This window comes from Nematolebias whitei, chromosome 22, assembly GCF_014905685.2.
Source record: "Nematolebias whitei isolate Nwh7 chromosome 22, NemWhi1, whole genome shotgun sequence".
Lineage (NCBI taxonomy): Eukaryota > Metazoa > Chordata > Actinopteri > Cyprinodontiformes > Rivulidae > Nematolebias > Nematolebias whitei.
In genome coordinates, this window is record NC_056519.1 from 21,460,789 (window position 1) to 21,482,105 (window position 21,317).

The 21,317-nt window shown below is 40.1% G+C and overlaps 1 protein-coding gene across 1 annotated transcript; it reads left to right on the forward strand.

Moving 5' to 3' along the window:
- Positions 1-4,493: 4,493 nt before the first annotated feature.
- LOC119428530 (protein mono-ADP-ribosyltransferase PARP12-like) lies at positions 4,494-21,056 on the forward strand. Its single transcript, XM_037696210.1, has 12 exons — positions 4,494-4,753; positions 8,979-9,114; positions 9,197-9,437; positions 10,717-10,767; positions 10,841-10,967; positions 11,104-11,269; positions 14,375-14,492; positions 14,563-14,659; positions 15,052-15,121; positions 16,812-16,942; positions 17,137-17,288; positions 20,734-21,056. The coding sequence occupies exons 1-12, from the start codon at positions 4,494-4,496 to the stop codon at positions 21,054-21,056; spliced, it is 1,872 nt and encodes a 623-aa protein (XP_037552138.1).
- The last annotated feature ends 261 nt before the right edge of the window (positions 21,057-21,317 follow it).

The window sequence follows — 21,317 nt, forward strand, 5'->3', positions numbered from 1 at the left end:
GCAACGTATATCTACATACAAAATAGACTGAACAAAGCAAAACTAGCGTTAAGCATTAACCTTTAATTTAACTGATAACCTATGACCAGGGCTTAATTTGTAAACCGATCAATGCCAGAATGCAAATAGTGGGTGGGCAAGGGGGTTTGGGGTCCTCCCCAGAAAAATTGTAATAAAGTAGATGCAATTTCCTGCATTTTGGTGTATTTTAATGGGTTGTTAAACATCTACATTTACCTAGATTTGTAAACACTCCGCTTCTGTCAAGCATCCTCCCCCCCCCCCCCCCCCACACACACACACACACTTGACGGTTCCACACCCGACTCTTCTCCGCTGAATTCACTGTCCGACTCCACATGTGAAACATCCAGGCGCCTCCTCCGTCTGTTCATGACCACTGCCTGTGGGCTCCTGCCTGCATACGACTGCCTGGTTAGCTCGGTCGGCACTCAACCCCACCACTCTTTTAGGGGTGGAGATGTTTTTAAGGGTAAACGCGAAAATGCTTCTTGAAGGGGCAGCTCGTATGCGAAATTAAGAAGTCGTAAGTGGATGTTGTGTTTAAAATTAGTGTTTATGTAATTATTTTCAGTTTACATATCCAATATAAGCTCTATTCATTCAAGACAGTCATATTTGTTCATAACTTTATTATAAGTAAGCCTGAGAGTTACCAGATCCAAGCAAACAGTTAACGGAACGCAACCTGTCAAAATAAGGGAGTTTCTGGATCCTGTTCTGGCAGGATCTGACTCAAATTAAGCCCTGCCATTGACTGCAAAGCATTTGGAATGCAAAACCCTAATAATGTTGTCGGAGGAAAAGGAGGTGTTGCTCCTGAAGGTAATGGGAATTTACTTTCGGGACAAATTGAGGCTGCTTATTTATCAGTTGCTGATGAGCTTACTGGATTGATTGACAGGTGGTGTTGAGGATCTGGTTTGTGCAAAAAATAAAAAAATCAGATTTTACTGGCCCATTTAAAAGTGTCATCATTTATTCCATATTTATTTCAAATTTATTAAATATTTCGGTGAATCTAATATTTACAAAATCCTAATGATGGTTTCTTAATTTTTCAGGGGTGCCGAGTTAAAATTTAGGAGTGCTTGAGCACCCCCAAAAAGAGGCTAAAATCATCACTGATGTGTGAACTGATCTTACCAATATGTGGCAGAGGCCATCACATCAAGGTCAAGGTTCAAGACTGAGGTTTTCTTTATTGTCATTCGCATCTCATGTGGTACATGTGGTGGAACGAATTTGTGTACACAGGGTCGCAGTTACATCCAACAAAAGTATAAATTGTAAAGAAAAAAGTAGTAAGAGCTAAGATATAAACTAAGAAAAACACTAAACTAAGAATACACAAAGCACTAGTAGTACAAAAGCAACACTCCAAACAGCAGCATGAACATAAGTCTGTGTGAGCAGATGAGTATGAATGAACACAGCAGCCTGCCCTATAAAGGAAGCTCTCCCGAGTTGTGTGGTTTTTTTTATTCACCTCCATGCTGATGACTATTTGGCGCATCTGTGTTGCTGATCTGTAAGAGTGCTCTTTGTATAAGGTTTGTGGTGGGAGTTAGAGGACTAGGTAAGTTTGGGGCATCCTGTACACTCCCACATGTACGTTAAGTTTTGTTATTCATATTAGAGCATACAGTACATCCTGACCGGCTGCAGCCAGCTCTGCATACAAGGGGCGTTTACCTTGGGGACAAATTGCTGACACGCCTACTGGATTGATTGACAGGACGCAAAAGAAAAAAAAGAGCTGGCAGCACGCTGCAGTGGTGTTCTGTGTTTATATATTGCTAATAAAAAAATTCTAACCCCCCGCCCAAAAAAAACAAAAAAACAGGGAACGCTAGCCCTGCAGCCCACACATCAGACCAGTCCAACAGGTAATCTCCAGACCCTCCCGCAGCCATGCTGAACCTGATTTTAATTTGCTCGTGATAAATTCCATAATTTCTCACAATTTCAGTCATGGCATCAACGGAGGAGGAAGAAGAGATCGCTTGCCTCTAGGAAAATAAACAAAAGAAAAGGCCATTAAACCAGATCATGACGCAACTGGTAGAGCTGCTGCCGCTCAGGGAGCAGGTCACTGGTTCAAATCCCGGTCCGGGTGCCTTTCTGGGTGGAGTTTGCATGTTCTCTCCATGCACGCGTGGGTTTTCTCCAGGTGCTCCGGTTTCCTCCCACAGACCAAAAACATGCATGTTAGGCTGATTGGTAACTCTAAATTGTCCCTAGGTGTGAGTGAGAGAGTGAATGTTTGTTTGTCTCGTTTGTCTCCATGTGTCCCTGTGATGGACTTGCGACCCGTCCAGGGTGTACCCCGCCCCTCGCACAGTTATTGCTGGACATGGGCACCAGCGACCCCCGTGACTCAAAATGGAAAAAGCGGGTAAAGATAATGGATGGATGGATGGATGGGTGTTCCATACAAAACAGTCTGTTGCTGTGCACTTTATTCTGCGATACCGAGTATGCGGTCATAAAAATTTCTTTGCACGGACATACCTTGAGGGCATCCGTGTTGAGTCTAATCCGGTACGCGCAGACCTCCGCGGACTGAGGTCCGCCCGAGTATGCTGGAGCTTTTATTTAGGCCCTGTTTTGTTTGGTTTTGTTCTTTGATTTGGCACTAATCTAGCCGTCCCTTTCTCCCCACACAACATTTTGCAGGTTTTAGAGACTCGAGGAGAACGCAAATAAAGCTTTTCTTCTTTCACTTTTACAAAGACTCCGTCAATTTATTGTGGTTGTCATCTTAATGCCTCCTGTCCTCCAAAAAGTCGGGGCGTAACATTTTCCTGCACCAGTTCTCTATGTTCCACCGTAGCTGGACTCATCGTTGTTTGTGATGCATCCAATCACCATTGAATCATCTGCAAACTTTACAATATGACAGCCTGGATGGGTAGCTGCACAATAGTACGTGAGCAGAGTGAACAGGAGAGGGCTCAGCACACAGCCCTGAGGGGAGCCAGTGCTGAGGGTTATGGTGGCGGAAGAGAAGTTGTAGATCCTCACAGACTGTGGTCTGTTTGTTAAGAAGTTAGGACCCAGTTGCAAATGGAGGGGCTTAATCCTAGTGTGAGTAGTTTGTCCATCAGGGTTTGGAGAATCATGGTGTTGAAGGCAGACGTGAAGTCCACAAAGCGCATACAGACGTAGGAGTCCTTCTGCTCCAGGTGGGTGAGAGCAGTGTGGACCAGAGGAGAAGGCGTCCTCTGTTGATTGATTCTTGTGGTATGCGTACTGGTGAAGGTCCTCACTGATGTTTATGTTTGTTTTGATGTGGGTCATGACCAGTTTTTCATGTGTGAATATAAATATGTATACATGAATATATTACTAATTCTATGTAAATAATGTACTGAGAAACTAATGTGCCTTTGAAATAGTGTTTGGAGTTTTCATGTGTGACAAAAAACTTTTAGTAGAATAGAGAAAAAAACAACATAATAAGGCCAATATGTGCAAGTAGTCAAAGATCTCTTTAAGGCATCTGTGTCAAACTCAAGGCCCGAGGGCCAAACGTGGCCCTTGTTAACATTTCATCTGACCCCTAAGATCTATCCATCCATTAGTTTTATCCACTTCTTACTTTTTGGGTTGCGGGTGTCACTGGTGCCCATATCCAGCAATCCCTGTGCAAGAGGAGGGGTACATCCTGGACAGGTCTCCAGTCCATCACAGGGACACATAGAGACAAACAACCATTCACTCTCTCACTCACACCTAGGGACAATTTAGAGTTACCAATCAGCCTAACATGCATGTTTTTGGTCTGTGGGAGGAAACCGGAGCACCTGGATAAAACGCAGCACGGACAGAACATGCAAACTCCACCCAGAACAGTCCCCAGCCAGGATTTGAACCGGCGACCTTCTCGCTGAGAGGCAACAGCTCTATCAACTGCGACACCGTGCTGCCTGTTGCCCCTAAAATAATTATATATATATATTTTTTTTTTTTTTTGCTTTTCATTTTACTTCAAAACTGAGCCTATTTTAGTTAAGACTTCTCGTGACAGTTGGACAACTTTGAAGCCAAGAAAAAACAGCTTGAATTTTTCCATAATCTTTGATTTTGTTGCAGTAAAAGTGACAAAGAAGTCCAAATGAGACCAGGGAAATTTGTTGAGGAACCTGCAGCCAAGAAAAGATGGTGGGTATCTAACTGGAGGTCACAATGACTGAAGTTGGCCCTTGGTTTGAAATAAGTTTTTAATTGAGTTTGACGCCCTGCTTTACGCTGCGCGATGTCGCCCCCAGGTGGAAAACAGCGGCTCTTACAACTTGATCTGCTAAAAATAGTTCAGTTTCGGTTTCTAATCAGCTGAAACCAGAGCCCTGGCTGAAACGACACTGAACTTTCCGTCCGCCCTCAAACGGAGCCGCGTCCTGTTGGCACGCGCTGTCAGGTCAAAGGTGATCTCAGGTGGAAAGAAACGCAAACCGAGCCTGAAAGAGATGGATTCAGAGTTATTGAAGTTCATCTGCGCCAACCAAGGAGCAGTAGATGCGGATGATGTGATGTTTAATCTCTTCCCGGGCGCGTCCGCCGACAAGGTTATTGCGAACAAACATCATTTTGTCTTACATTCTTCAAACGGGCGGCAGAAAGTGGTGGCCAAGACCAGCCTGAAGCTGTGCCGAGTCAGAGACTGCTTTGGGACGTGCGAACAGCTGCATCTGTGCAAAAACTTCCTCTTCACCGGACTGTGTCAGAGGTGAGCATGTTTGTTCTTATATGGGTTAGAAATAATGTGTTGGTGGCCTTAAGTTATCTTGTTTACGTCCATGTTTGGTTATAAGCAGTTATTAAAGGGTTTTCTCCCGCGGTGCGTTCAGGTACTGATGAGAAACTCGTTTTTTCCCTCAACAGTTAATGTTTTGAAAACCTAATCATGAAACAAAGAGCTGCTGCTCTTTTGTAACTTTTGTCAAAATTAAACTGTGTTATGTCATTTTAATTTTATTTTAATTTAGAAAGATAGTTTTAAACAGGGTCAGATGCTAATCATGCTAACTTTTTATTTCCTGGATACAAAAAAGAAGACAAGTCAATTCCTTCCAAATATTTTGTTTTTTGTATTTTATGTATTTGTAGACGTTTGTGTGAGGAAAAAAAAAAAAACTTTTGTTGTCCAGTGTTTACAGCTAGTGAAATGACCCCATGTTACATAAGCAGAACATTCAGGTGTGGTTTTCATACACTGAATTTGCTCCCATTTTTCATGAGCTGAACTCAAAGATCTAAGACTTCTTCATTGTACCCAAAAGGCCTTTTTCAGGGCTTTTATCTCTCAAGTATTTGTTGACAAAATTGTGTCCTCCCCCAGAGAAAATTATGACTAAAGTAGATGCCATTTCCTGCATTCTGGTGTATTTTAATGGGTTAAACATCTAAGTTTACAAAAAACACTTGATTCAGTAACTATTTTAGAGTTAATGGTACAACAAGAAGTAGCCTGACCAACAGCTCTCCTTGTGTGAATAGAGCACACTCCACTTCTCTCACGCATCCTAACCCCTCCACCCCAATAGTCTCTTTTCGTAGAAATTTGATTATATTATTTCAATGAATCTTCATATTCATATAGATTACCATTTTCATCCATTAAATGAGTGAGTGACGATATTTGCTTCTCCCTCCATTTTTCCATGAAAACAGACTTCCCTCTGTATAAAGGTTCAGGTTTATTTGTCATATGCAAAATCAACACAAGGTCAAGAATGCAATTAAATACTTAGGATGAGAAGAACAGTCTCGACTCGCCAAAAAAAAAGTAGTATCAAAGCATGCAGCAAAAAAATACTAAAAACATACTAAAAATACTAAGTAATAATACTACTAACACTGCTTAGTCTGCTCCTCCTCCAAGACGGGCAGACTGAGCGCAGCTGACCGAAATCAGACTGCCTGCTTCGGACTGAACGAGAGGAATACGCCGCTGAAGCCACGGAGCTCGAACGCGCAACGTAAAACTAACTTTACTGCGGTGCCTGGCTAAACAATCCTCGTGCGCTTTAATGTGGTGCTTGTTCAAATGTTTAGGTTCGATGTATTGTAGGTCGCGACTGAGCTTCCCCCTCTCGGTACAGTGGCTCTGCAGACATTGCGTGCTGCTGTTTCGCGGTGTTCAGAGTAAAATACTTCCACACCGCGGACATGTTTAGATGAAAAGTTGGTTAGCCGTTAGCGACAGTGCTGCTCTGCTCACGTTGTAGCTGGCTGCAAACTATGAAATGGATTTCCTGAATGTGAGGCGGGTCTTATTACTCTGGGCTCATGAGACACGCCTCCGTTCTGGAAATCCATTCCACAGTTTGAAGCCAACTTGCACAGCAGCTGGCAGGGAATCACATGTGGAGACTTTCAGCAGACACAGACATGCATCATGGACCAGAAATCTCTACAGGTTGGATCGGAAAACTCCGATACGCAAATTATGCTGGTATCAGAGGCCGATATCGGATCGGATCAGCCCCATCCCTAAAATTTTTTAGTGGCATTTTATTGTGGTCAGCCTAAGGCACAGCTGTACAATAATCATGCTGTCTAATCAGCATCTTGATATACCACACCTGTGAGGTGCATGGATAATCTTTGCAAAGGAGAAGTGCTCACTAACACGGATTAACACAAATTTGTGAATATTTGAGAGAAAAAAGCTGAGTATGTAGAAAAAGTCTTAGATCTGAGTTCAGCTCATGCAAAATGGGAATAAAAACAAAAGTGTTTATATTTTTGTTCAGTATATATGTAGCTACAGCCATTTTAGTTACAAAGAATGAGGAAAGCATTGTTCATTTAATGTCCGCATACTTCAAATGCTTTCATCCTCAATGTAGGCATTTTTAAGTATGTATACATTAACCCTCAGGTCTTGTGGAGGGAAAAACAGTCAAGCATATTGTAGCGATTCTGTGTTTTAGTTCTGCTCGTGTCGTTATGGTTATGTGTATTAGTTTTGTGTTCATTGTGATCTTTATGGTGATGTGTATAAAGTTGTAGGCTTCCCCTGACTGTCTCTGCTGGACTCCCACTCACATGTGAGAGATCTGTCATGTGGGCGGGGGATCAGGGGAGCAGCAGGAGAGGACCGGGAGAGGGGAGAGTTCGAGTGTGTTAGCGGGAGGCTAGTTCGGGAGCGCTACGGTTTGTTGCAGGTGTGAGCTGCGCCTCAGAAATAGCAGCTCGGTTTTCAATGACTAATAAACCCGGTTGGTGGGACTTCTACCTGTCGTGTCCTGGCGTCATTACAATATATTTTAAAATATATTTTCCTATGTTAAACTGATCCTGACAAATCCTAAATAATAATAATAATTAGGCCTGTCGCGATAAATAATAAATCAATTAGTCGCATGATAAATGAAAATTATCGACCTCATATTCATTTATCGGCTTTATCGTTTCTTTGTGTCTCTTTCTACTGAAGACACTGGATGACAAAAAGCTCAACTCTGGTGCTCTTCACTGACCCCTCCCTTTCTCTTTTCTTTTAAAAATCTGTTTTCATCGTCCAAAATTGCGTTTTTGGATCATTAAAAGCAGCTAAGCTGAGAAGCTAAGCTACGAGCTAAGCTAACAGGCCAACCTCAGGAAAAAACCTCTGTCTTGTCAAAACTCCAAAAATTCACAGCTGAAACTCATGCCTTCATCTAAAAAGTTGTTTTTCGCTGTAAAAAGAAGCTGAGAACTTGTTTGCTTATATTTTATTAAAAGCTTTGTGTGAAAAATGCTATGCTAAAGAGCTCAAACCACACTGGGCGTCTGCCTTTTTGAGAACCAAAAAAAAAATGAATGAGAGACAGCCCATGCAGTGTTGCCAGGTGAGAAATGTAGGATTATCGTACTAGAGACATAAAATTATCGTATTTTGAGGGAAATTATCATACACCGGTCATAACCAGAATAACAAATCTATTTATGCACTATAGTAGTGATGGGTCCACTTCCAGACCGACTCTGCTTCTTCTTTTCTTTTCCTCACTCATGGGGCGGGCGCAGCAGACTATTCAGCCAATCATGGCCGTTGTTCTGAGGCAAACGCAAACACATCACTCGTAGGTAACATTTACAAAAGCACGATTGGCTGGAATTTCCAGTCAATCGTGCATCTGTTTGCGGACACAGATGCCTTCAGGGTTCACAAAAAAACTCCGACAGACAGTTGCGAGAGGCTGATGACAACTGATTACAACCACACATTCACGGAATGGTCAAATTATCATATATTTGGCCTTTTTTGGGATTACTGATTGTACAGAGGGCAAAATTGTCGTACAAATACGATAAGTATCGTACACCTGGCAACATTAAGCCCATGTCACGTCAAGGAGCCTCCCTCCCATTTTTCTTAAAGACACGCTGCTTGCTCCCTCACTATCCATCCTTCGGTTCAAATGGTCTTATACTGCCATTCAGTGGTCGACAAAAGGTACTAAACTCAAAATAACCAACATTTCTTCTTAAATTTTACAATTCATTCAACCTTTATTTAGACAGTTTAATCCCATTGAACCTCGAGGACTCATTTACAAGAGAGACCTGATTTTAACAAAGAGTGATGACAACAGTGGACAACAACAACAATAGACAATCAATAATCACTAATTAATAATTATTGTCAAATTTCAAACAATATTATTGTTTATCGCAATAATTTCTGAGACAATTAATCGCCCAGCAAAATTTGTTATCGTGACAGGCCTGATAATAATAATAATAATAAATATTTTAAAAAACTGATTTTTTTTTCCTTTGTTTCAAATGCTTCCATTATTTTCAAATGCAAATAAACTCCAGGTTACTACTCTTTGTAGTTCTGCTGGTGTTCTGCTTTAACATTTGAGGGAAGCTGCAATATTGCTACAATTTAACCGAGGAACATCTAAATTGTCTTTGTCGATAACACAAATGACTTGTATAAAATTTTGTGATAACAGACGAGTCTGCAGTTTCTGCCATGACTTGAACTTTTGCTACAACCAGCGGTTACTGAAACAACACGAGCTGGAGGGTTTAAACAGGGCAGAGTTGAGCACTCTGATGCTCCAGAGTGACAACTCACTCCTACCTCCTGTAAGTACCGTTCTCTTTACAACTATGAAGCAATAATAATTATACCTTTGTGGTTTATATTGTCTTTACTACTTTTTACCAGATTTGCTACAAGTACAATACTGGTAACGATGAGTTTGGCCAGTGTCAGAGTGGTATAGCTTGTGCCAAACTCCACATCTGTAAGAAGTACTTGAGCCAAGACTGCAGTTGCTCCAAAACCCATGATTTTTATGCTCCCCAGCCATTAAAAAGTCTCTATGATAAAGGGGTGCCCCACAGCCTCATATCCTCCCTAAGGTCCATTTATGCCAACAACGAGGCCCTGAGAATCTCTATGAAACGTAGCTCTGTCGCTCCAAACGCATATGCAACAAATGAGGTAGGCGCAAATTTAGACCAGAGGCATGTGCGAGGGCGAGAAAGAGGTGGCAAAAAAGGTCACGGGGGACATAAATGGAACAGTGTAAACAGAGGAAAACAGCCGCAGCCACAGCCAACCTTCTCCTGTAGCAGCTTGGGTGCAACTGATGACTTGGCTCTGCAACAAGACCTGAACTCATCCAACAGTGATCTGTCTGCTGCTACGAAGGACACCATCGCAGAAAGTCGTGACAAACAGAATGTGCAACGGAGGCAGAGGAACCGAAGCAGGAGAGGTGGCAAACAGGGTGACGGTCAGCACAGAGACACCAACGGGAGCAGAGGAAAAGAAGCAAACCTTGGTAACCCATGGCAACAGCACCAAACTGCTTCTAATGATGTCTTTGGAAGGAGTGGCGCCTTAGAGGTCAGAGAAAGATTAAATGAAGAAGTCATTCAGCAGCAAGATCTTACTTCACCCTACGGTGATGTACCAGTATATGTTACTGGCAAAGACACCAATGCAAAAAACGACAATGGTTTCAATGTTGAACAGCAACAACAGAACCAAGGCAGAGCAAAAGAAAACGGAGCAAACCTCGAGAAACCACTGCTGCAGCACCAAACTGCTTCTCCAGATGTCCTTGCAAGCAGTGACACCTTAGAGGTCAGAGAAAGATTAAATGAAGGAGTCAATCAGCAGCAATATTTTAATTCACTCGGCAGTGACGTCTCTGCTGTTGGTAAACGCACCAATGCAGAAAACAATGGTTTAAATGTAGAACAGAGGAAGTGGAACGAAGGCACAGGGGAGAACAAGAGAAATGTAGGAACATCACTACAGCCGCAGATATCTACCCTTAGTGACGACGTGGCCAAGGTTGGTAGCTTAGACCTAGACAGCAAAGATGGGCTGAACAAAGGGGACAATCAACTGCAAGATCTTCACTCATCCAAAAATACTGCCTCAGATGTTGGCAAAGACACCGATATGAGCAGTGATCAGAGTAGGCAGCAGGCAGAGGACCGGAATCAAACCTCAGCTGTCACAGGGGACAAACAGGACAACCAACAGCTTCGTGGATCCTGTTCCACTGCGGATACCTCTGCTGCTGTCTGCAGCAAAGATGGAATTAATGGCGTTGTGCAGAAAAAAATAATTCCTTTCAAAGGTAAATACCCAAGTTGTCAAGGAAGAATGAAACGACTTAAGAATGATGTAAAATAACCTAATTTTGCTTTTATTTTTTTTTCCACTAGATAAAACCGAGATATGCATGTACTACATTAAAGGATACTGTAAGCACGAGAGTGAGTAATGACCTACTGAAACCTTTTTAGTGGTGCTGAAGAACCTTCTTGGATATGCCTGATTTGTTTTCAGATCAATGTATTAAATTACATGACAAGATGCCGTACAGATGGCAGGTTCAGGAAGGGGATCGCTGGACTGCTTTGCCTCATAACGAGACAATTGAGAAGGACTACTGTGACCCCAAGAACACACACAGGTAGTCTGACAACAAAAGTGGTGGACAGAGACTACCCTTTAAACTCAGTGTTATAACAAAGTAAATGTTATTATATGTTTTGTCATTGAATATATAATATTATCACTATATTTGTTTCTGACTTTGCCTCCTTTAGCAGCAGCATCCCGCTCGTGGATTTTTACACGATGACCTGTAGACAGAACGTAGTACGACGACTCTCAACTCCAAACTCTCTGGTTAAGCCGGACTTTATCCACACTACAGAGTGGCTCTGGTACTGGCAGGATGAGTTTGGAAGGTGGAAACTGTACGGTGCAGATGTGAGTAATGAAATGCATATAATTTCTGAACAATATAGCTGAGTGGAAGCGTGATTAAGTGTCCTGGATATTTGTACATACTTAGATGACTGGTTTACCAAATACATGGATCAATTCAATTCAGTTTATTTCTATAGCACCAAGTCACAGCAGAAGTCGTCTCAGGGCACTGAACAAAAACATTCACATACATCGTAAAAGCCAGTTAGTAAAAATCATCTAAGGAAGCGGCAGATTGCGTCGAATCGTGACTTCATCACTGTCTCACATACTGAGTAAGCACAAACGCAACAGTGGAAAGGAAAAACTCTCTTTTAACAGGAAGAAACCTCCAGAAGAACCAGGCTCAGGACTAGCGGCCATCTGCTTCGACCAGCTGGGGTTTGAGAGGACAGGAAGTAGAAACCGACAAACATAGATTGGCAGGTTCAGATGTACATTCTATAGGAAGAAAGACAAAACAAATGACATGTTAAGGATGGAAATAATAACAAATACAAGTACAGCAGAGCAAGACAGCAGCAGAGTGAGGAAATGGTCAATTTGTCCACCAGCAGTCTAAGCCTATAGCTATAGCTTCATAACTAAGGGATAGCAGTCAGGAAACCTAAGCTGATCCCAACTCTAGGAATCATCAAAAATATGTCTTAAACCCAGTCTTAAAGCTGCACAATGTGTCAGCCTCACAGACAGAAACTGGAAGTTGGTTCCACAAGAGAGGAGCCTGATAACTGAAAGCTCTACCTCCCATTCTGCTTTTGGAAACTCTAGGAACCACGAGTAAACCTGCAGTCTGATAGTAAAGTGTTCGGTTAGGAAAATATGGAACAATAAGATCTGTAATATAAGATGGAGCCAGATTGTTGAGAGCTGTGTAGGTTAGAAGTAAGATTTTGAATTCTCTTATGAATTTGACATCCAATGGAGAGAAGTTAAAACTGGGGAGATATGATCTCTCCTACTAACTCATTAAAACTCTGCAACAGCATTTTGTAACAACTGAAAACTAAATAATTTTTGGACACCCAGATAATAAACAGTTGTAATGGTCCAGCCTAGACATGATAAATACATGGACCAGTTTTTCTGCATTATCTTTGGACAAGATGTTTCTAATCTTAGTGATATTATGCAGGTGGAAGAAAGCAATCTTGGTATCTTTTTTTAATGTGGGGGTTAAAAGACATATCCTAATTAAAAATAACACCAAGTTTTTTTTTACATTAGAACTGGAGGCCAAATTAATTCCATCCAGAGGAAGTGAAATGCTGCAAAATTTATTCCTAAGATGCTCAGGTCCCAAAACCACAATTTATGTCTTGTCTGAGTTTAAAAGCAGAAAATTAAGGGTCATTCAGGTTTTCATGTCTTGTAGACATGCTTGTAGTCTAAGTTTCCAATCTTAAGATTGGATTCATTGGGTTTCATGGACAAATATAACTGTGTCATTAGCATAACAATGGAAACTTATCCCATGCTGTTTAATAACCTTACCTAATGGAAGAATATATAAAGTAAAGAGTATTGGTCCAAGCACTGAACCCTGATGGACTCCATAACTGACTTTGGTGTCCAAAAATGATTCCTTATTTACATTTACAAACTGGACTCTGTCAAAAAATATGATTTCAAACCATTTTAGAGCTGCAATCCCAATATCATATTCAAGCCTCTGTAGTAGAATATTATGATCAACTGTATCAAATGCAGCACTGAGGTCTAACAGAACAAGTGTAGACACCTGTCTATTGTCTGAGGCCATGAGAATATCATTGATAACTTTCACCAGTGCTGTTTCTGTGCTATGATAAGCTCTAAACCCTGACTGAAACTCTTCAAACAGATTATTTCTTTGTAGATGTTCACGCAACTGACCTGCAACTATTTTCTCTAGAATTTTTTAGATGAAAGTTAGATTAGATATACATCTATAATTGGCCAGTATTCCTGAATCAAGATCAGGTTTCTTAAGTAAAGGTTTAATTACAGCAATCTTAAAGTGCTGTGGTAGATAATTACTCTAAGACAAATTAAGCAGATTCAGAATGGGGATATTAATTAGGGGAAATATGTCTTTAAACAATCTGGTTGGGATGGGATCTAGCAGATGTGTATGGTTTGGATTAAGCTATTATTTTTGACAATTCAAAGATGTCAACAGGACAAAAACAGTTCAAACATAAATCAGGTTCTAGTAACATTTCTAAAGCTGCCTCATCTGACAGAGAATCAGAGACAATAGTAGGAAAGATGGTATGAATTTTCTCTCTAGTTGGAATTTTATTTATAAAGAATCTCTTGAACTCATCGCTGCTTAAAACTGTAGGGAAACATGGCTCAACAGAGATGGGACTTTTCATTAGTCTAGCTAATCAAAATACTAAAAATATGTACTGTTTAATATAGGGGAGTCTTAATGGGTCTTATTGGCCCACTAAATCAAATCTTTCTACACTGTAGCTAATGTCTGAGTCAAAAGTGATCAAGGTTAACCTTTTTCAAAAAGATGTGAATTTAGCAACATACTTAAATATTCTTTGAGAAATAAAATTGTCCTTGCGCTCTTAAACTTATTCAATGCTGTGAACATTTATTTCCGACTGGTTTTCTGCTTTTTGTAATCATTTGACCTGCCTTTAATAATTAACTTTAAAAGTAGAAAGACTTTTAAGCCAAATACTTTCAGTAGGCTAGCACAGCCATTGAAGGGATTATTAATAAAGATCAACACATCATCTGCATAGCGGGTAAGAAGATTATATGAATCTAAAAAAAATTATATTACTAGATTTCAAATATTAAAATAAAATATACATGTGATTTTGAAGAAAATCTGGATCAAAACAAGCTTGTTCAACAAATTTCATACAATTTTCAAATTAGTCATTTGGTTGCCGTGTGAGTAAATTTACATTATTTGGCTTTGGTAAAACAAATGGGTGATAAACGTCAAAACCTTCCAAATTCATCTAGAAATTAAATCTTTGTTCAACCTGTGTTAAGTTTAAAATAAACACGTATTTGATTTTAATTTCAAGTTGATAGTGCAAAAACTGCAGTTCTAATTTATTGTCAAAGTGCTGACTTGCCGTTCCCTTGTTGCAGAGCCAAGGACACGGATCAGCAGATGTCAACAGTTCGAAGCTTGAGCAGAGGTTTCTGGACAACGATAAAACTGTGGATTTTACTGCGGGCTCACAGTCATATTCACTGAGTTTTCAGGGTAAGCAAACCATCTATAACAGATGTTCTGTATTTGATTAAAAATAAAACTAATATGCATTTTCTCCTAGATATGATTCAAACAAACAAGCATTACCGCACTAAGAAACTTGTTAGCAGGCGTCCTCGGTTTGTCTCTGCTGAAGATGTCGAAACCAAGAAAGTGAGGTAGGCATCCTAAAACATAAATAAATGAGACCTCTTGTAGAGTTTACAGTTTTCTCTTCTGTGCAGACTTGACTTTAATAATTCATTATGATGTTCTACAGAGTTCCAGTGATACATTGGATTGTTGTATTTCATAACATGTTGCATCATTTTTGCTTCGTAAAAAACTTGTTAAATATTTTCATTATCACTCAATCAGTATACATACATTTATGGTGAAAAGTGATCATCAATTATTAAAAAAAGCAATATAATGAATGATTTGAAACAGAGGTTTTAAAGCTAATGTACATCTTTACAATGGTCTCAAATACGTTTTTGACCTTTTATTTCCCCCCCCCCCAATCCAAGTCACAATGAGACTAATCCTAAACATTTTTTTTCTCCTGCAGAAAGCCTTCAAATTTCACTTCTGTGCCAGACAACTGGGACAAGACACAGATTTCTCAAACAGGCGTTTCGGTATTATGAATACACAATATTTTAAAAAACACAATGGAGTTTCTTTTTTCCTGTTCTGCCTTTTTACCCTGTGGCTCGCTGAACGGTTGACCTTTGACTTTAGTGGATAGAAGCATAGTGGCAGCTCCAAGTCAGTTTCTCTCTTTCTGCCAAATCATTCTTTTGTAGCTTTCGTCACTTTGTACGCTTTATGGGTAAAAAGAAGTAGCTTTATTCCAGAAATATCCCTGTACCACTTTCACCCACAAAAATTTGCCTTGGCCAGCTTTGCACCCACATTGGCAGCAGCCCCCCTTTTATATAAAAGCAACTAATACACACAGTTTTTATTTAGATGTATTTTTGTATGGGGGTTGCATGATGATAGACCAGGTTAACATTTTTCTTACTTGTTGGGGTCAGTTTCTGTTGGTCCCTGGCAAAGTATGGTAATATTGCAGAATCAGAATAAGCTTTATTATCATTGTACCGAGATACAGTGAGATTATGTTCGTACAGTTGTCCGAAAGATGGGCGGAGTTCACGTTGCTGTTGCTCCTGAGAGCCTGAGATGGAAAAGGGGAAAAGGCCATAGATAGTGGTATTATAAATAAAGATCTCTTCACATCTTGTCCTTATCAGGACACGATTTAAGACATCAAAACACTCTACCAACAAGCACATTTATAGACACATTACATATGCATTTGACGGCAAGAAGGTGAGATTTGTCCATGAAACACTTTCAGATAGGCCATAGTCCTGATAAGATGTTGGTGTCAGCTGGTACAGCTCTAATAAACATTCACAGAAGTTCTTAGGGTGGGGGTGGGGTGTTCCGATAGACAAGAGCTTTTCCGTAGTTGACACATATCCCAGGAGAAATTTGATAAGTTGGCCTGCTTCGAGGCCAAACGGGGGAGTCCGATTCAGATAAGCCCAAATGTTGATTTTTTTCAGGCAGACTTTTATTTCTCGTCAGACTTTTCTGCTGGTATTTTTGATCTAAAATGGTCAGATATGTGGGCATTCCATTGGTCCGTGCTTATGCGCTAACTCCAAGGTCCTCCGCAACATGCTGGCGAGTCCCAGAAGCTGCAGGTGGCCTGCGATTCACATAAATTGCTTCCATCTTATGGTTTAGCTCGTAAATCAGATGATTTTGAGTGCTCGAAGCGCAAACCAAACCTTCACACAGACTCAAGTTTTGCCATGGCCAAAACTGCTGCTGCCGTCGTCTTCAATAGCCGATAACATAGGTATCTGCAGGTGCCAAAAAGCAGAAACCCTGCTATAATGATTCCAATTATACAAACATCTTCAGTGTCTTCCTGAGACAATACGGAAAGGCACATCAGTTTCCGGACGTATCCTGCCGCGTGTGTCTCAGTGGGGCATGAGGGTTCTCCAGGACCCTGTCGCTTTGTTGAAAAGGTTTTATCGATTGCGTTGAAAGTCCAGCTGACCAGATCCATTACAGTAGTTTTCGTTTCGGAAGATGTGTAAATAGGAGCTCCAATACACAAGACAGAGAGGAAAAAAAGCTAGAGGAGGACGGGAGAGGGAAGAAATGTGTCCATCTTGCACGATAGCGAGCGAGGAAAAAAAATGATTTGTGCTCCATCCAAAATATTACAAATAAAATATATATAATAATAATAATCCTGTAGGTGACTGAAATGTTTCCCGTTTTGTGTGTTGTTTTTTTAAGCGAGTCGCCCTCAATCGCACTTCAGATGAATATCAAAAGGTGAAAGCTCTTTTTTGTTCCACCATGCAAGGCTTTAATATCGTCACGATTGAACGGATCCAAAATAAAGCACTGTGGGAAGTCTTCCAGTGGTACGCAAGTTTTTTTTTTTTTTTTTTTTTTTACAGTTTTCAATTTGAATAAGTGTTTCAATTGTCACATTTTTGTACCTTTTTAAAAACACTTACAAAATGTTATAGTTTTCCACTACAAAAGCTCAAACCTAACATTAGCAAATGTATGAACGTGACTGTTTTTGATTAAAGTGTGTGTCTCTTAACTGAAGGCAGAAGAATCTGATGAAGAACAACAGTGGTGGAAGTGACGTGACAGAAAGACAACTTTTTCACGGCACCGACTCCAACCATGTTAAAGCCATCTGCCTCAAAAACTTTGACTGGAGGATCTGTGGGTCTCATGGGACAGTTTATGGCAAAGGTGAGTCAAGGAGTTTAAATATGAGCTCTGAGGTTTGAGAATAAACTGTGAGCTGCATTAAACCACAGAGAAAATGTGCTTAACCTTTTGTCCTTATGGTGTATTTCATTTGTACTTTGAAGGCAGAATATGAGTTTCAAGTTGGAGAAATCAACTGAAACGCTCCTTGAAGTCAAAATTTTGATCAAGTTAGACCAAGATTACAAAATCCAATATAGCCCCATGCATAAAAAATTACTATTACACTTATTGTATGAATGTTTATAAGTCATTCTCACTGATCAGTTTTTCTTCACTATGTTTTTCCAGCACAAAATTCTTTCTGCAATTTTTGTGCTATTTCAACAATTTATACGTCAAATTGTTCAGCTTCTTCAGGACATTCCTGCTGTGACTTGGTATTTGTGCAATTTTCACTTCTTGAAATATTTATCTTTTTCTGCCATGTTCTTCTTATCGAAAATGAATGGAGCTCTCTCCACATCCTGGTGCCATTTGCAGCCTTTTACTGCTCATTTCAGCTTTTGTTCTTTTTTCAGTTTCTCTCTGCTTATTTCAGTTTTTCAAAAAATGAATATATTATATTTATTTTTTATTTTTATTGTTTTTTGTTTGGGGTTTTTTGGGGGGTGGGTATTTTTCTGCTATTTTCTTTAGCTAGTTTCCACCTATTGTGATTCTTTTGAATAATTTTAACTGTTTATGCTCCTTTCAGCGCTTTCTGCAAATTTTTGCTTCTTTTTAGCTGTCCAACTACATTTCTTTTGCTAATTTTAGCTTTTTTCTTCTCATTGAAATATTTTTTTGTAATCTATTCAGCCTGTCTCTGTCTATTTCAGATTTTTGTTTTATTTTTTTACATATTTTTTCTGTTTTCTGCTTTTATTTTCCTGCTTTCAGCAAATGTCAACTATTCAAATTGAACTTGCATTAACAGTTCAGGGATTAAATATTTTCAACTGGTTTCGACTTCAGCAGCTTTCAGCAAAAAAAAAAAAAAAAAACTGCAATAAGCATCCACAATGCATTTTCTCAGGAAATGAAACTTCTCTAGTTACAGCTTGTATCTCAATAAATAGGTTGCAGAAAATGTACTGTACTAGATACTTCAATCAGTTAACACGTTGCTAGAGTAAATTTGTAAAAAAATTAGAAAATATTTACAAACCGGATTCCAAAAAGTTGGGACACTAAACAAATTGTGAATAAAAACTGAAGTCAATGATGTAGAGATGGCAAATGTCAATAATTTATTCGTAATATAACATAGATGACAGATCAAAAGTTTAATCTGAGTAAATGTAACATTTTAAAGGAAAAATATGTTGATTCAAAATTTCAGTGTCAACAAATCCCAAAAAAGTTGGGACAAGTAGCAATAAGTGGCTGGAAAAAAGAAACTGAGCATATAACGAACAGCTGGAAGACCAATTAACACTAATTAGGTCAATTGACAACATGAATGGGTATAAAAAGAGCTTCTCAGAGTGTCAGTGTCTCTCAGAAGCCAAGATGGTAAGAGGATCACCAATTCCACCATTGTTGCACAGAAAGATAGTGCAGCAATACCAGAATGGTGTTACGCAGCGTAAAATAGAAAGACTTTTAAGTTATCATCATCAACCGTGCATAACATCATCAAAAGATTCAGAGAATCTGGAACAATCGCTGTGCGTAAGGGTCAAGGCCGTAAAACTCTACTGGATGCTCGTGATCTCCGGGCCCTTAAACGTCACTGCACCTGAAACAGGAATGCCACTGTCAAGAAAATAACAGAATGGGCTCAGGAATACTTCCAGAAAGCATTGTCAGTGAACACAATCCACCGTGCCATCCGCCGTTGCCAGCTGAAACTCTACAGTGCAAAGAGGAAGCCATTTCTAAGCAAGCTCCACAAGCTCAGACGTTTGCACTGGGCCAGGGGTCATTTAAAATGGAGTGTGGCAAAATGGAAGACTGTTCTGTGGTCAGATGAGTCATAATTTGACGTTCTTTATGGAACACTGGGATGCCATGTCATCCGGACCAGAGAGGACAAGGATAGCCCAAGTTGTTATCAACGCTCCGTTCAGAAGCCTGCATCACTGATGGTATGGGGTTGCATGAGTGCTTGTGGCATGGGCAGCTTGCATGTCTGGAAAGGCACCATTAATGCAGAGAACTATGTTCAGGTTCTAGAACAACATATGCTCCCATCTAGACGTCATCTCTTTCAGGGAAGACCCTGCATTTTTCAACACGATAATGCCAGACCACATTCTGCAGCAATCACAACATCATGGCTACGTAGGAGAAGGATCCGGGTACTGAAATGGCCAGCCTGCAGTCCAGATCTTTCACCTATAGAGAACATTTGGCGCATCATAAAGAGGAAGGTGCGACAAAGAAGGCCCAAGACGATTGAACAGTTAGAGGCCTGTATTAGACATGAATGGGAGAGCATTCCTATTTCTAAACTTGAGAAACTGGTCTCCTCTGTCCCCAGACGTCTGTTGAGTGTTGTAAGAAGATGGGGGGATGCCACACAGTGGTAAAAAATGGACTTGTCCCAACTTTTGGGGGATTTGTTGACTGCATGAAATTTGGAAACAACAGATTTTTCCCTTAAAATGATACATTCTCTCAATTTAAACTTTTGATCTGTGATTTGTGTTCTATTCTGAATAAAATATTAGATGTTGGCACCTCCACATCATTGCATTCAGTTTTTATTCACAATTTGTTTAGTGTCCCAACTTTTTTGGAATCCGGTTTGTAATTAACGTACCAATTAAAACAGAACTGGAGGATAGAATGTAGGCAAAGTGAACTATATTCAAAAACCAAATATACCACAATCTAGAAAATCAAAATTATTTGGATTCCAGACTGAGTAGGTATAACAGAAACATGTATGTTGGGAGAGGTGTCTGGAAAAGTTGAAACAGGTCAGCTGACTAGGAATATCAAAGTGAATGGTGGAAAAGGGGGGGGGGGCTAAAATGTGGGCATGGAGAACATTTGGAAACTGTCAGGAATCAACAACAAGGCAACAGAACAAGAATGAAAATCTCTCCTAAAATCTTTTGTGTGGGTTAAACATTGCAGACAACCAATAGCTGAAGGAAAATGTGTTTTTAAGAGACAAATGTACCATCTATGCCGTCACTGTCGTATCTTCTGACCATCATCTTAGGTATTTTGAGCCCAATATGACTCGCAGGTGACATATTGTCTGAGAATCCAAGGAAACTAGGTCAGTCCTTCCAATAGTGAGTTTTATGAAATGGATAAAAGTAATTTTGTTTGCATCTTTAATTTTAACAAGTTCTATGACAATTGACTAACTCGTTACTTCCTGAGGGAGCCTCACTTGGTCTTTGGCTCTACAAGTTGCTGCTTTTTTTTACTTGTTTCAACGGATTTTGGCACGTTTTCTCAGTCAATTTTGTGCTTTTATTCCCAGGTAGTTACTTTGCCCGAGATGCCACTTACTCCCACTCCTACACCGGCAACACTGTTGTCAGAGCCATGTTCGTCTCCCGGGTGCTGGTGGGAAGCTACACCAAAGGAGTCTTCAGCTACGTCAGGCCTCCATCTAAAGATGGCGGAGACGTAAACTTTTACGATAGCTGTGTGGACAATGTCCTAAACCCCTCAATATTTGTGGTGTTTGAGAAGCACCAGATTTACCCAGAGTACCTGATTCAGTACAGGAGTGCAGATCTTCTAGATGATTTTGTCCATCCTGCACCAGCACCAGCACCCACTAATTGTGTCATAGCTTAATGACAGACAAAAGTAAAGAACGAAGATGTTAAACTTTTAAGGACCTTAAGAAAGCCTGCGGATGTACTCTAAAGGATTAATTGCACTATTTTTTTTTCTAAAATCTGTCAAGCTGACAGCAGTACCTATAATGGTTCAAGTGCTTATTTAACATAAATAAGGTTTCTTTATTGGTCATTCTCATGTGGTGGAACAAAACTGTGTACACAGGGTCCCTGTTACATACAACAAAAGTATAAATTGTAAAGAAAACAATAGCAA

Bases quoted from the DNA above. Each gene is read 5' to 3' on its own strand.
- LOC119428530 (XM_037696210.1), top strand. From the start codon at position 4,494: ATGGATTCAGAGTTATTGAAGTTCATCTGCGCCAACCAAGGAGCAGTA. The intron at 10,768-10,840 runs GTGAGTAATGAC...ATTTGTTTTCAG, and splicing joins AGGATACTGTAAGCACGAGA to ATCAATGTATTAAATTACAT. The intron at 16,943-17,136 runs GTACGCAAGTTT...TCTTAACTGAAG, and splicing joins CTGTGGGAAGTCTTCCAGTG to GCAGAAGAATCTGATGAAGA.